The sequence below is a fragment of the Dipodomys ordii genome, unplaced genomic scaffold, assembly GCF_000151885.1.
Source record: "Dipodomys ordii isolate 6190 unplaced genomic scaffold, Dord_2.0 Scaffold8, whole genome shotgun sequence".
NCBI classification, from domain to species: Eukaryota; Metazoa; Chordata; class Mammalia; order Rodentia; family Heteromyidae; genus Dipodomys; species Dipodomys ordii.
This window is the reverse complement of record NW_012267224.1, coordinates 22,005,817-22,022,225: the sequence shown is the minus strand read 5'-3', so window position 1 is coordinate 22,022,225 and position 16,409 is coordinate 22,005,817. Positions and strand designations below refer to the sequence as shown.

General features: G+C 35.5%; 1 protein-coding gene across 1 annotated transcript; it reads left to right on the top strand.

Annotated features, from left to right (window-relative positions):
• Window positions 1–469: 469 nt before the first annotated feature.
• Window positions 470–16,181, top strand: Yipf7 (Yip1 domain family, member 7). The gene is given in 6 exon segments (XM_013008997.1): window positions 470–531; window positions 2,375–2,491; window positions 4,892–5,070; window positions 10,172–10,317; window positions 11,889–12,070; window positions 16,019–16,181. Coding segments are annotated over 5 exon segments (786 nt in total). The 5' UTR covers window positions 470–531; window position 2,375.
• Window positions 16,182–16,409: the final 228 nt, after the last annotated feature.

Here is a 16,409-nt window from a genome sequence, read left to right as displayed (position 1 = left end):
CGCAAGAAAAATATTAGAGACAGATCATATCGTCTTCTTAAAGGTTATTCATATAATTGAATACTTCAGATTTGGATAAAACTGACAGGATGCTATTTTCATTGTGGTGCAGAAATCTTTATGCTAAGATCCTGTATCATATCTTGATTTTTTTATTACATTTTTATCTAGGTTGAAAACCAATGTAGGAGAAGAATTGAATCACTTATTTCCTCCTGCTTGCCTCAAATAACTGATCTTACCTCCAAGTGCAGCTGACATGTACATAAGGAAAATGCCTTTACTTATGCACATTGCCAAATTTATGTCTATATGCTGTACACTATGTTTGTAAACCATAAAAGTGTTATAAGCCACAGTGTCTGGCTTTTGGCAGGCTTTTCTTTTGGCTGTAGCATCTGTTCAGAGTGTCAGAGTACAAATTTAGAAACTTAAATATAGCCAGCTCATCTTTCCACCAACTGATTTGCTTTAAATTTCCCAAGTAAAGCAACATTTGCTGGAGAATCTTTCCTCATAAAATACCCAGAGGTATGTGTCTCTTTTTCATCAGATCTCTAAAAGACTTGGCACATATATAAAATATGAAACTGGGTTATATAAGGACTAATACCATAGTCAAGTTACATAAAGCTTTGTGTGTTATGAAAAGTTAGTGTACGCGAGTGAAGTCATTCTTTTTGCTTTATAATGAATATATTATGGATTGAGAAAGATATGCTATTAAATTTCAGGTTCTTTATAAGTTGATAAAAGATTTATTACTAAGTCCTGATTTTAGTTTACATAATTCATAGCTAATTTTATACTAATTAAAAAATCTTGATTTGTTAAATCAGATGTATGAATTTCAGCATCTAATTTTAGAAAAGCTTTCTGTATTTTAAATGAACTGAACAAAGTTGATATATTTAATAATTGTTCCTTGAATATTTCTGATTAATGAAGCTTTTCTAGTTAAGGTTGCTTATGCAGCTTCATTTGAAATTTAGCAATATTCCCTAGATGATTATAATGATAAAGATTACTGCTGTGATTTCTAAATTTACTATTTTTGGAGTAAAATGTTGTCAATGAAAAAGTAAGATTAGCATGTAAAGTGGAATAATCACATCTGCTCAATTGCAAAGTTTCCTCTATTGTCAATTTCTATCATAACACCACTATTACCTTTTTAACATCTCAAACCTCTTATCTCAAACTTTTCTCTTTCTGTCTGGTATTCCTAGTCATAAGGTCTAAGCCAAGGTCATACACTTTGCTCAGCAAAATGGAGTCTTTCTCCCTCTGGCTTAGCCAGAAGACCAGGTGCAGCATCCTAGACAAAAGAAGCAAATGTCCTAAATGCTTATGAAGAATGCTCAAGTACAACTAGAAAGTCGGTTTATAGAGGTTCATTTCCAGTTCTGGAGATAAACAAAGAAAGACTGTGAGCAAATCTTAAATTTCTGGGAAAATCAAGTTAAAACAGTACTACTATTATAAACTATTTACCTTTGGGCTCTGTTGTGTGAGAGACCAAGTTAAAAACCAAAGGTTAACTTTTCAGTTATGGATTACGTTTTAGATTTTTTTTTTTTTGTGGGTCGTGGGGCTTGAACTCTGGGCCTGGGCGCTGTCCCTCAGCTCTTCAGCTCAAGGCCAGCGCTCTACCACTTGAGCTACAGTGCCACTTCCGGTTTTCTGGTGGTTTATTGGAGATAGGAGTCTCAAGGTCTCTCCTGCCCGGGCTGGCTTTAAACCGCGATCCTCAGATCTCAGCCTCCTGAGTAGCTAGGATTACAGGCGTGAGCCACCAGCGCCCGGCTCGTTTTAGATTTTTCTTCTGAAATCCCTAAGAATGATATGTTTGGGGAAAGAATGGAAGTGCTTTTAGATCAGTTAAAATCAATTTTGTCAGTCACAAATTAGAGCTGTAAATACATTTTAAAAATAGCTGACAATAGCGTGTTTTATAAATGTCTTTCGCTCTTTGTCTCTCTTTTGGTGCCTGTCCTGGGGCTTGAACTCAGGACCTTGTGCTCTTGCTTGGCCTTTTCAGCTCAAGGCAGGTGCTCTACCAATTGAGGCATACCTCCACTTTTGGCTTTTTACTGGTTAATTGGAGTTAAGAATCTGATTTGCCTGCCTACGCAGGTTTAAAACCATGATCTTCATCTGTTAGTCTATTTAGTAGCTAGAGTTAGAGAAGTAAGATACTGGTGTCTGAGTGTAAATGACCTTTAATCATATCTTTTCATACTTTCCCCAATACTTATTTATTCTTCCTTCTTCTCTGATAGGAGTCTAGCCATAATCACATCACTAGTTAACCTTTGTAAATTTCTCAAAAATGTATTGACTCATGAACTTACTAATAAAGCACTTTTTTCAGGATGTCAAACTTGGAACAATTCAACACTGATTTTTATCAATCTAATTATACCATTGATAATCAGGAGCAGAACTATATTGCTTCTGATACCTATGGGAACCTTTATGGATCTAGTGGGTAAGTACTTTATTTTATTTTTTATTTTCTTTAAGTTATACAAAGGAATTTCCATTTAACACAGTTTATATTGTTTCCATTTTGAACAATATTAATAATATTGCAAGGGGCTTCAGGCTGGGAGATGTTTTTAGCAGAAGTCAAAGTTATTCTCAGCATATCTCAATAAAGTACCCAAATAGAAATGGTACAAGAGAGCTGTGAAACCTTTCTTAGAGAATGTCCTTTATGATTTGAGGCCCATGCCAAGTAAATGGTGTAGGTATTCTTTTAAAAAAAACTCTGGCAGATTTTGAATACAGGCATGTTTCTAGTTACTTTTACAGAGCCAGGCTCTAATGGCAGGGAAAGATGTACGTATATAGTGTTTTCACAACAAAAATATGTGAAATGTGCTTCAGGCAGAGGGAATACTATAAGCATTAAGTTATTCTGAATAACCATATAATCTACGATGAGAAATGTATAGTTTTTTCCCCACTTATCTTCTCCTGTCTTATAAAAAGGAATCCATTGCCTCAAAACTTCTATTTATTTGATCTATTCATTTTTCCAAACAATATATACATACTTGGGTATCCATCTACATTTCCAGAGTGAAGTGAAGTAAAAGGCCCAAGAAAGACAGAACTTTCTAGGGTCTTACTCTCGGATCCGTGCATCACAGTATTTTCTCCTTATCTCACCCAACATAAATTTATTTTCCTCTTTGATTCTTTTTTTTTTTTTATTTTTCGGCTGGTCCTGGGGCCTGAACTCTGGGCTTGGATGCTGTCCCTCAGCTCTTCAGCTCAAGGCTAGCATTCTACCAGTTGAGCCACAGTGCCACGTCTAGCTTTTTCTGCTCATGTGGTGCTAAGGAATCAAACCTGGGCTTCATGTATGCAAGGCAAGCACTCTACCACTAAGCCACGCCCCCAGCCCCCTCTTTGATTCTTTATATCACTGGTTCAGAAATCAAGAGGACAAAGAGGTAGAAATTAATATATCCAAATGAAAGAAGCTCATAATTAACTGAATCAGGATGAAGACTTAACTTGCTTCAGGTACTTTCTAGTTCAATCCAACAACTTGATTCCAATGCACCCTGTTAAGGTTCAAAAATAAAGGAAGGTTTTTTTTGGCTGTGGTCAATATAGGAAGTAAAAGAACATCCACTCAGGTCTGTGACTTATTAATATGCCTCAGAGGAGTTTCAGAATTCTTGTCTCTTATCAGTTCTATGAATAATTCAATGAAGTATACATCAAATCAAAATAAGATGCTGAGCATCCTGGGGAAATAGTGTATCTAGAGGATAGCTACTGTGGCCAGAGGTATAGGAATTATGAGATTATTTATCACTAACCAATCAATTGTGACTCCCCCTCCTGCCTTTCTTCTTCCTTATGCGGGAGCAGAACACTGCTCAGAGTTTCAGCCAGAATCTAACACCTGCAGTGCTTGATTTGTTAGATTTCTTTGGTACCTGCATGCTTTGATGCTGGGGGGATTGACTAATGGTTTGGTGTCTATGAAACAATATTTCTTTTGGTGTCAGATGAAATTTAAATGCCATATTAACCATGTAAGGTTTTAATTGAAAAATATATATAAGGAGTTAGGCCCAGCATATTGCATATACTAAGGTAATATGAGTCTGTGTAGATTTTGCTTCTAGAAGCCTTTTCATAATCAGTTTTCTTTCTTTCTTTCTTTCTTGCTTGCTTGCTTGCTTGCTTTCTTGCTTTTTGTCAATTGTGGGGCTTGAACTCAGGGCCTGGGTGCTGTCCCTGAGTTCTTTTGCTCAAGGCTAGTATTCTGTCACTTTGAGCTATAGCACCACTTCCAGTTTTCTTGTGGTTAATTAGAGATAAGAGTCTCAGGGACTTTCTTTCCTGGGCTGACTTCAAATGCTGATCCTTAGATGTCAGCCTCTTGAATAGCTAAGATTACAAGCATGAGCCACCGGCACCTGGCCATTCATTTTATTTTCTTTTGATAAAAGTTTGAGCAGTTTATTATTCTGTAGTAAATAGTCATTTTTGTTGTTGTTGTTTTTTGGTGTCAGTAATGGGGCTTGAACTCAGGGCTTAGGTGCAGTCCTTGAGCTTTTATGCTCAAAGCTAGTGTTCTACCACTTGAGCTAGAGCTCCACTTCTGGCTTTTTGGTGCTTTATTAAAGACAGGGCTGCATGTGCTTTCTGCCCTGGCTGGTTTTGAGCCATGATCCTCAGATCCTGAGATCTTGAGATCCCAGACTCCAGAGGCTCTTGGATGGTAGGAGTGAGCCATTAATGCCTGGCTAAGTAGTCATTTAAAATAGGTGAATTTGTTAAAGGAAAATTAGAGTCTCCTATCTTGATTTGCCATATATTCCTTTGGTAGATGTATAAACAGTAGTATTCTTTTTTAATCTAGACAACAAGCCTGTGAGCAGTCTCAGCCCAGCCCCTTCATTCCTCCAGAGATGCTCCTGACATCCGGACACACAGGACAATTTTTTCAGCCAGCCTCCAACGCAGATTATTATCCACAAGCTCCTTACATTGACAGTTTTGATGAAGAGCCTCCTTTGCTAGAAGATAAGTTAAGGAAATGTTATTAATGTGTGTAAAGCTCAGAGAAGAATAGCAATAATTATCACTTAATATGTGCTGTCAGCATCCCACATATAATGTTTTATGTGTAATTGTTCCATATATTACAAGAGTCTACCCAGCCATGACATATAAACCATTCAGCGTTTGTTTCGTGTTTGTACAGGGAAATATGGAAGTAGATATAAGCTATAATATGGTGCTGCTGAAGTTATTAAATATTTCTTTACTGATTTTTGAATTTGGACTTGCTGGCTACATATAAACAGTAATGAAGGCATCTTTTGGCCATCTGCTTATATCAAAACAACTACTTTTGCCACCCTAGTTAATGAGCCAGTTCCTAACAGCATATTTTATCTTTGGCTGTGTTTGCCTGAGAACAAACAAGATAGTTTAGTTACACTAGGATTTTATATATTTCTTAAGGGTAAATATATATATAAATAATATATATTTTATAATATGTATAATATGTAATATATAAATAATATATACTTCATATATTATATATAATTAATAGATGTTTATAATATATTTTATAATATAATTAATAATTATATATTATATTTTATAATATATAATGTTTATATTTAAATATATATATGTATACATAGTTATTGTAAAGGTGATGTACCAAAGAGTTACAGTTACATAAGTCAGGTAATGACACTTCTTTTTGGACAGTCATCCTTTCCCTCATTCTTTCCCAGGTTTCTCCTGGGAAACAAGCCAGTTTTTTTTTTTAATTCTTTGATTTAAATGAGCTCTCTCTTGTAAGTGCGGAATAGCTAGGCAGAGGAGAATATTACTGTAAGACTGCTTTGGGGATAGAAACTCAGGACTTAGGAGTTGAAAAGCTTTAGGAGATGTCAGAAACTTTATTCATTGTTGTTGCTGCTATTATTGTTGTTGTTTTAGGCTAACCACATTCTATCACACTTTTTGCCCCTGGAGAATGTCATATGATTCCAGAAGCACAAATGCTTAAAAATTAATTAAACTCAAGTGCATTTAACTTTGAACACCAGCATTAATATTCCGTCATCTATGCAAGTCATTTATTTGAAGCCACGTGCTAAGAAATAGATTATAATCCATGATATTTTATATCAAAGAACCATTTTCATTTCATTTATGTGAATGCTCCCAGTCTCCTTGAGATAATGCATTCTTCTTCCTTTAACTAAAACACAGGTGAAAAGTGAATAATTTAAACTCTTTGTAACAGCATGGAAAATATTTTGAAGCTCAAGGGATAGAGTGCCTTCCCAGCGAGCACAAGGCCTTGAGTTCAAATCCCAGTACTGACAAGAAAATATTTTGATTCATTTGTTGACTTTGTAGAGGGCATTAAGGCTTTTGGATATATATATATATATATATACACACACACATATATCTATATATACACACATACATATATATATACACACACACATACATATATATATATATATATCCAGTTCATTCTGTTTTCTCTGCAGTTAATAAATACCTAAAAGTTATAAACTACTTTCATGAGACATTTTCAGAGGTTCCTACATCTGTGCTTTTAATAAACTACCAACTAAGTATATTAACTAAATAATTTAGAAAATATAGAAACACATATATAAACATATAAATGAAAAATATAGAACTTCAATTCTTATGGCCAGGGCATGGCTTCCATAAACACTGAAATATTTCCTTCTGTTCTTTAACAGATTATTCCTCAAATGGTGTATTTTCTCCTTGGGTTTGACATTAAATTTCCCATGAGCCTATGAACATATGTAAATTTCAGTAATTAAACTTGAACATCTGGAATAATTTTGAAAACTTTGCTTTCTTATTGATCATTTGTTTGGAATCTATTTCTCTATATTCAGATAATGCTGCTATCCATTAATAGATTTTCAAATTTTAATTTTATCTTCTTGTTTTATGTTTAGATTTTCTTTTCAAAAATTGTTTTACCTTAAATATGTGAAATCAGGCTTTAGTTTTATTTTTACTTACAATACAACATGTATTGAAAATAACTTTTCTAGTTATCTAAAATGTCCTTATTTTTCTATGCCGTACTCTTATATATCACCATCCCTAATGTCTGATTTTTAGGAAGACATAGATTTCCACTCTCACTTCGTATATGTTCTTTATTTCTTCATTATTATTTCTACCAACTATATAATAGAAGAAAGTACCTACTGTAATTGTGTATTTCAAATTATTGAACTATCTAGAATTCTAATTGGAAGTATCCTTTAGGTTTGTGAATTTATAAAAAACAAAAGACCTGTCCCAAAATAGGAAAAAAACATATGTACATTTCTAGGATAAGATGTTAAATGAGTTTTCATGGTTTGTAATCAAACATATAACAAAACAAATGGAAAATAATGTAACTATAATATTGAATAGTTCATAAACAAAACCATGTCATTTTGAAAATGCATCATTTACTCCTCAAATACACCAATCCTGTTTGATTTTATGTAAGAATGATAGTGTCCAATCAATATGTTAATACATGTCCAAGAATAATAGTCATGGGAACAGAGATATGGTTCAAGTGGTAGAGCACCAATCTTGAGCAAAAAAAACCCAAAATCAAAAACAACCAAGAGCTCAAAGCTCTGAATTCAAACCCCATTCCCCCCTCCACACATATACTCACTGTTTTACAATACAGAGTAGGGGTGAGCAATAGACTACTCTAATTTAAATATAATATTTATATTATATGAAAGGTATGAAGTACCTTGGTATGAAATACTTTGTGAACCTTCTTGTAAACAAAAAGAAAGAGAAAGAGAGAGGGGGGGAAGGAAGGAAGGGAGGAAGGAAGGAAGAAAGGAAGGAAGGAAAGAGGAAGGAAAGAAGAAAGAGAAAGGAAGGCAGGAAAGCAGGAAGGAGGAAGGAAAGGAAGAAGAAAAAGAAGATAAAATAAAGAAGAAATGATGACAGGGAAGTACAATCTTGCTAGTTAATGAAGAGGGGAAATGGGGCACATTGTATGCTCAGGTGAAAGTATCACATTAAAACACCCATCTTATACAACTGAATAAACAACTCTCGCCTCAAGTGTGTCAAAATAGGGAGATTACTGATATATGATATTTTGAATTTGTGTAGCATAACCTGCTGATTATAAATGAAGGGGAAATGTCACAAAAAGCATAGAAAATAAAGGTCTTAATTTACTTTCAGCATGTATCTTACACATTATGACCACTAGATGACAGCAGCACAATAAATTTGGCAATAAAATTTACAATAGTTTTATTCTGTATGAGATTAATTTGTAATCTCTGACATACCTTATAATTAAAAATATTATGGAAATATATACCAGTGGAAAACTATTGAGTTTTTTGACAGAAAAATATTTGATCCTTTATTTATTCACTGTTTCAAGACTCAGTATTGGAATGTGCAGATACTGTGTCATCAACTAAGTAATAGAAATCAGTAATGATATTGTATAATATTGATAAATATACAGCTAATATATTCAATTATAAGACAGCTTCTGTGAGATTCTTGACTTTTCCAAATTTTCTTAGAAATAATTACCCTTTTCAAGGGATAAATAAAAGGCGATTTTGTCATGGTTACAATTAAAATATAATTAGCATTAAATGGCAAAATTTGAAAATGAAATGGTTCAAAATTAATTTAAACTGCAGCTTTTTTCTTTAAAAAATTGCATTAGTACTCTACCCTCATTTTAAGCTTGGTGCACTGCTACTGTTATCCAACATATAACCTTATATTATGCATTAATGCACTGTGAAAATAAAGGAAGATCATGGAATTGAAATGGAAGCAACTCACAAACTATTAATTTCTCTTGTCAAATTATCCAACACTGGGCATCAAAGCCAGGGTGTCATTCCTGTTATGTCAGTGTTCTACTATTTAACCACTCCCACAGCTGGTCAGATTCTTTCTTTTAAAACTGAGAATGGCAAATACCAATGAGAAGTATGACATGGATAGTGAAAACTCCCCTTTATCCAGTTTGCCCTGGTGTCTAGCTGGCATCTGAAAATTTCTGGGTTCTTAAAGACTCATCTATATTATGCTAGTTAAAAATCTATATTTTGCTATATACAGAACATCAGCTTTGCAGGGCAGTTAGTTGGCCTTTGCCACTGTATATTAAAAAAAGGAAAAGCTGAGGGTTGGGCATTCTGTTTAGTAACAGAGAGCTGGTCTAACATTCCTGAGAGGCCCTGCATTTGATCCATGGTATGAAAAAGAAACCCAGAAACCTGAATTATTCTCTAAAACATGACAATTACTGGACTGCAATTACTGGAGAAGAAGGACCGTTGATTTCAACATATAAATGAATTTAAATGAATTGGGATGTTTAAGCTCACTTAAAGAACATGATGAGATGAGAATTACTACTGATGAGATGAGAATTACTACTGATGAGAATTCCTTGGAAAGTAGACACTGAAACAAAATATTAGAAATTTCTAAATGACTCTGGACTGATGGCCACTGAGCCCGTATCTGGATATTTTATTCTAACAAGATTACTTCTAAAATGGAAAGATTGACTAATCTCAAGAATCTAATCTTTGAGTACATTGATTCAGCCTCATACTGCATTGACTTTATAAAAGTATGCATGTATATTATGGTTAATTTTCCTTGAAGAAAGAGCCCTCTCCTTTCCCGCTGTGGAGTTTCATTCCCTTTAACCCAAAATTAGTTTTCTCATTAGTCAGAAGGATCTAGACTGCTGATTGAAAACCTATGCCATTGTTGATATGAAAACCTATGCCATTGTTGATATGACAGGATTTTAGAAGTGTTGTATGGGAGACAGAGACATCTAAAATCACACCAGGAGACATTTGGTTTCTTAGCCATACTTTTATTTTGTACACAATGTCAGTTTTGCAGTTTTGATAATAAAATTTGTTACATAAATCAGAGAAAACATTTCTTTATGGGATTGTTTTTCTGTAAAAAATTTTTAACTCTTTGCCAACAAAAGAGGTATACAGGTTAAGTGCAAATTATGATAATAAAATATAACAATTCTACTAATTTCATTTTTAAAATATTTATGTCTTAATTTCCCCTCTTGCAGAACTTGGAATCAACTTTGATCATATATGGCAAAAAACCTTGACGGTGTTAAACCCAATGAAGCCAGCAGATGGCAGCATTATGAATGAAACAGACCTCACAGGACCCATCCTTTTCTGTATAGCTCTGGGAGCTACACTGCTTCTGGTAATCTTACCACCCCAGACACTTAAGTTTAATGCTTGCCCTTAATCCATATTGACTTTGAAGAGGTCATTGTAAACAAAAATGGGGTGTTTGTTGCTTTATATAGTGAAAATTATTTAGTTCATGACTTCTTTTTGTGAGACAGACATGTTCCATAACAAAAAGAAGATGCATCATGTATTAAAAGAGAAAAATATGCTTAAACATGATTTTTGAAATGAAACTACCAAGTAGGAGATTTCTTATAGCTTTCCTATTGCTAGGAAAAGCCTCAATCTAATCTGGATTTGTTAAAAACAAACAAACAGCTTTTGGAATATAAGGCCTACTATTTAGTTTTTGTCGTCTTTGTGATTTTAGTAGTGACACTGAACACTTCTCTTTGGTCATAATTTTCTTTGCTGTGGTTTTTTGTGAGTTTTTTGAATACCCTTTATGATTAGGTTACTATGCATAAATTAAGGTGTGATGATAACCTAAGATGTGCTTATAATCATCTTGCATACTCTCTGGCAATCTTAGTCTACTGCTTTCCATGAGGACATTTGCTCCCTGCATATGTCTTATGTTTCTTTTTTATATAGAGAGAAACAGTGATGTTTCTAACTTCCTCCTACACCCATCTCTTAAAGATTCTACGACTGTCCAATAAAAGCACAAGCTGAGGACTAAGCCTTGGGCCTTTGAGGACTCTTAACTAAAGCAAAGCACTCCCAAATTAAGTTTCATCCACAACCCCTAAGAGATAAATGGTATAAAGCTCTTGGTCTACTCAACTGCTATGTGTATGAGCATGATCAGGAAAAGCAGTGTATGTGAACTATACATAAATTGCATGACTCTGGAGGAGAGACAGGAGGATTCTCAAATCAAGGGAAACCCGAATTGCCTGGAGACACCCAGTCTCAATAAATAAATAATGACTGAGGATATAGCTCAGGGGTACATCACCTGCCTACCTTGCTCAATGTCCTGGGTTTGATCCCTATCCCTGGACACAAAAAATGTACCAAATTGAAGAAAACAATGTTTTTAATCAAGATAGGGAATAAAGACAACTTTTCAAGGAAGATCCTGGAAAAGTTCAAGGTTAAAAGAGAATATTTATCTTCTATGGCAATGTCAAGTTTTTTATTCGAATTAGAAAAAAAATTAAATGGCAGTTTTAATAATCTGCCTTGTAGACTTCCAAAGCTAAATTGGATTTTTATGTCTTTATTCAGAATTTTATGCCTTTACTTGTTAGTCAGCAAATAAGGAAAGGGGCTCTGTTTTATGACTTGTGTTTCTTATACACAATGTGGGATTAAAAAAAAATCAACCTGGCAATGTTTCCTCTATTCTGTAGCACTCTTTTCTCATGCCGAGTGTAGTCAGGATGTTTGTTTTCAGGATTGAAATTCATATTACGGATGGTACTGTTGTTGTTTTTCCCCATAATTCCCCGATGATGCTTGCACAAAGACAGACATTGAACGGCCTTGATCTGTGTTCACCTGTTCTCTGTGCTGTCTTTCCAGGGTCTGCGCATGCTTGCTATGCATTCAACCTTTGTCTTTGCGTTGTTTCAGGCAGGAAAAGTTCAGTTTGGTTACGTGTATGGCATGAGTGCCCTTGGCTGCCTTGGTATTTATGCCTTACTGAACTTGATGAGCTCTGCTGGGGTGTCCTACGGCTGCGTGGCCAGTGTACTTGGTTACTGCCTACTCCCCATGGTCATCCTGTCCAGCTGGGCCATCTTCTTTTCATTGCAGTAAGTGACTCCACGTGCACAAGCATCGCCGAGGGCCATCAGACAGACCTGTGAAGCCTTACTGTGCTTTCTGATCGTTTTGTCGATGGAATGGGAAAATCTCGTCTATTGTAATAAAGGCTACACGTGGATTCAGAAATGTAGGCCAGTCAGGCTCAGGGTCTGTTCTTATTTTCCATAGTTAAAATAATAAAGTAGGCCGAGTGATGTTTAAAACTGGCGCTTTTTTTTTAAATTTTATTTTATTTTATTTGTGAACATACTGTACAGAGGGGTTACAATTACATGGGCAGGATAATGCGTACATTTCTTACCAAGCATTGCAGCCTCCTCCTTTGTTTACCCTTCCCATCCCTTCCCAGCCTCCCCCCCCCCCCCCACCCCAATCCTTCTCCCCCCCCCCCCCCCCCCCCCCCCACCAACGTTGTAAAGCTCGTAAAACTGGCGCTTTTTAAGTTGCCACATTCTTCACGCTGAAGTAGTGTCGTGAGTAATATAACAACTACAGAAAATTCACTTACTTGATTTTTGGAAGAGTAAATGCCGCTGAACATTGACAAATTGCTTCAGCTCCTGGGCACTCTGCCTTCGAGCCAGGCAGCAACTGTGCTTTCTCAGCTGGGATCCTTGCAGGGTAGAATTCCCAGGAACTCTGATGAGGATATTAATCCTAGGAAACTTAATAGCATATATGCTCAGGCAATACTTTTTTTTTTCATTTTTCTTCCTCCACTTTGACAGTTTGTATTTGAAATTCAAAACTATTGCTAAGGATAGAGTAGATATAAGTTTCTGCAGAGTACTATTTAGAGTCTATGTACACCACCACAACTTGAGAGAAAGGAGAAGAGAAGAGAGAGAGAGAGATGATTACACAGTTCTCTGTTACCTGCCATGTTCCAAGCCCATTTGGAAGTAAACACTTGCCTTCAGTGCTCATTCTTCAACATCCAAAGAAGACATGAATAGAATATTCATCTTGGATGATCTGAGTCTTAAGTTATTAAGGCTACATAGGTTGCATAATATATAAAGAATTTACCAACACAATGATAAGCAGCTTATAAAAAAGATTTTGCTCTCTGCCTATGTTATAACAGGAAACAATCATTTGTATCACATGATTGACAATGACAATGACAATGTTTTATTATGATCTCCTTAGCTAGGCACCAGTGGCTCATATCTGTAATCCTAGCTACTCAGGAGGCTGAGATCTGAGGATCGCAGTTCAAAGCCAGCCCAGGCAGAAAAGTGTGTGAAACTCTGATCTCCAATAAACCACCAGAAAACTGGAAATGGCACTAAGGCTCAAATGGTAGAGTGCTAGTCTTGATCTAGCACTGGACAGAACCCAGGCCCAGAGTTCAAGCCCAATGACCAAATAAATACATATATATATGAATATATATGATCTCCTTTTTCAAAGTAATGTCCTAAGAATTACTTGTCAACTCTAACTTTATTACCAAGTACTCAACACTACAAAAGAGGAATATGATAGCAAATGAATAATTGGAATGAGTTGTATTTATGGAGTCTTATCTATGGAAAAATCCCACCATTTCTGTATTGTTTTCTTTAATAAGATGTTATGTTTCCTGGGTTGTTTAGTAAGGAAATTTGACCTGTGAGTACAGAGTCTGATTTTACAACTTCTATTTTGTTAGATAATGGTTTTGCAAAAGAATGAAAATATTATCCACCATTTAAATATTCCAAGTTTTAAATCTAATTTTCAGCCAATTCGAGATTTAGAGATTCATTAATGACTTCAGAACATTAAAGAAAAGTTATAATTAAAAGTTATAATTCTTAGGTTTCAGAAATCACCAGAAATTTGGACTTAATTTTTTTATTGTGAAGATACTGTACAGAGGGGTTACAGTTACATGAGCAAGGTAATGAGTACATTTCCTATTAAGCATTGTTACCTCCTCCTTTGTTTTCCCCTTACCATCCTTTCCCTCCCCACTGCCCCAGCCCCCCCCCCACCTGAAATTGCAAAGTTTGTTCTCATCTCATTGTTACAATGGGTCAACCTGTATCCATATTTTTGTTATTTCCCCTCTCCTCCCCAAATTAGAAAAATGTATATACAAGATGCAGGGCACCAGAATCAAATACAGTGACAACAGGGGTTATACCATGGGGGAAGAACATACAAAAGAAACAAAAAAAAATCACATAATACATTAAAAACAACAGTGACAAAGAAAAAAGCTCTTGTGTCCCTCTTGGGGTTCATTTCACTTAGCATCACCTTATATGATCATATGTACATAGCTTTTGACCTTTTCTGCTTGTCTGATAAGAGAAATTGAGACTTCTTTTTGTAAGATTTCCGTTCTGAAATCACAAAGAACTGTGTTCATCTATGTACCATCATTGTGATAAAGTACCTGAGGAATTGTTTATGAAGAAGAAAAGTTGTAGCTCACAGTTTGGGTGGCTTTATTGTTTAAGGATGTATAACATGGCAGAGCATCATGACAGGGAAAGATTGTTCACCTCATGGTGGACAGGAAGCAGAGTGAATCAAAGGAAGGGGCCAGGACCTCCCAACTCCTCTATAAGGACATGCCTCCAATTATAATTTCCTTTCTCTAGGCTCTACCTCCTAACAGTCCACCCACCATAGTATGGCACAAAAGCCTTTAGCATATAGGCATTTGCAGAACTTTCAAGATCCAAACAATAACAGACAGCTGTAGGAACACTTAAAATTATATACAACTGGGATAAGCTATTTGACCCATACCATTGAATTAAAATTGCATATCATTAATATGAATCATACATAATTTCACATTTTTATTTGTAGAAACATGTACATTGAATCAATCTGGATATTTTGCTAATGGACATCTGCATTGTGTATGTTACATCCTTTAAAATATTATAGTAGTTTCTTAATACAGTAGGGCATTCTAAACTAAAATGTGCAAACCTCCACCTTTGGGGGATAACAATTATTAAAAGTAGGTATTTCTGTCATTGTTACAACTAATAAACACTAATCTCCAACTTTAGAGTCCAATCAGGATTGAACAGAGCCCGGTAGTTTGATGGTGAAAGGATAATGTGCTAGGAGTTAGATCTTTATCTGATGTCTACTTAACCACACAAGGCTTACCAGGCCCCTTCCATCTAAAATTGGACCCTATTATGTCTCCAGAGAGCACTTCCAGCAACTGTTTCTTGTTTTCAAATGGAATAAATCACTCTATTTTGCACACAAAGAAAACAATTTCTTCTTCACCATCCTGTCTCCCTCTTGATTCTCCCTATGGTTAGAAGAACAGATTGCTTCCACAATGGCATTTTGAAGATACCAGTTTAAACAAACTTATTCCTGGGTGGATGGGTTGAACAATTCTAAAAGGTCTAACATTGACATAGTACACAGATATTCATTCAATAAGGCACTGACTTATACAGACACACTCTTTCCTGTTCCATTCTCCACTTGAGCTATGATGGGTTTTGCTGTTTGAGATACTTGTCAAGTAGACATGGGAGAATTGGGGATGGGCCCCCAGTTGGAATGTAACTATCTTTTCTCTCACACTGAATCAACTTGTGAAGATGGGAAAAGAAAAATTGTCGCTGTGAGAGAAAGCTCAAATACAGTGTATAAGAGAAATATCAGAGTTGTGGTTTGAATATTGACAGATACAAGAGAGTGTCAGTAATGTCTTCTGCTGTTACTAAGGGTAGCTTTACAGCAGTTTAAAATATTTAGCCTCCGTGGTGAATTCAACTCCCATACTTTCTAACTGGTTTAGACCTCATGAATTCGTTTAGCTCTACACCTTCATTTTATAAATGGTGTGTCACCATTTGGTAATGATGCACCAAAGACATACCAGAGAGAACTCTGACACAATTGTCTTATGTTTTTTTCTCCTGATATAAGGCAATCAATCATCTTTGTCTTTATCACAGGGGCACCTTGGGAACTGTATCAGCCCTGGTCATCATTGGTTGGTGTAGTCTTTCAGCTTCTAAGATCTTCATTTCTGCTCTGGACATGGAAGGACAACAGCTTCTTATTGCCTATCCTTGTGCCTTGCTGTATGGACTTTTTGCCCTCCTCACAGTTTTCTAAAGAGTGTATGAGATGGCTTTGCAAGATTCTATTTCTTTGCTGTTCAGATTGTTCTGGAAGTGGATTAGCATTAAAATTTGGTGGTGTGATTTTTGTTTTATTATTGTTGAGAGAATAATAAACAGCACTTAAGGATAGGGCTCTAATGGCCTGTTTTGTTCAAATGATGTTTTGCTTTTCACCATGGTGCATTAAAACATTTTAACAATATTTTAAAATGAAAAGGGA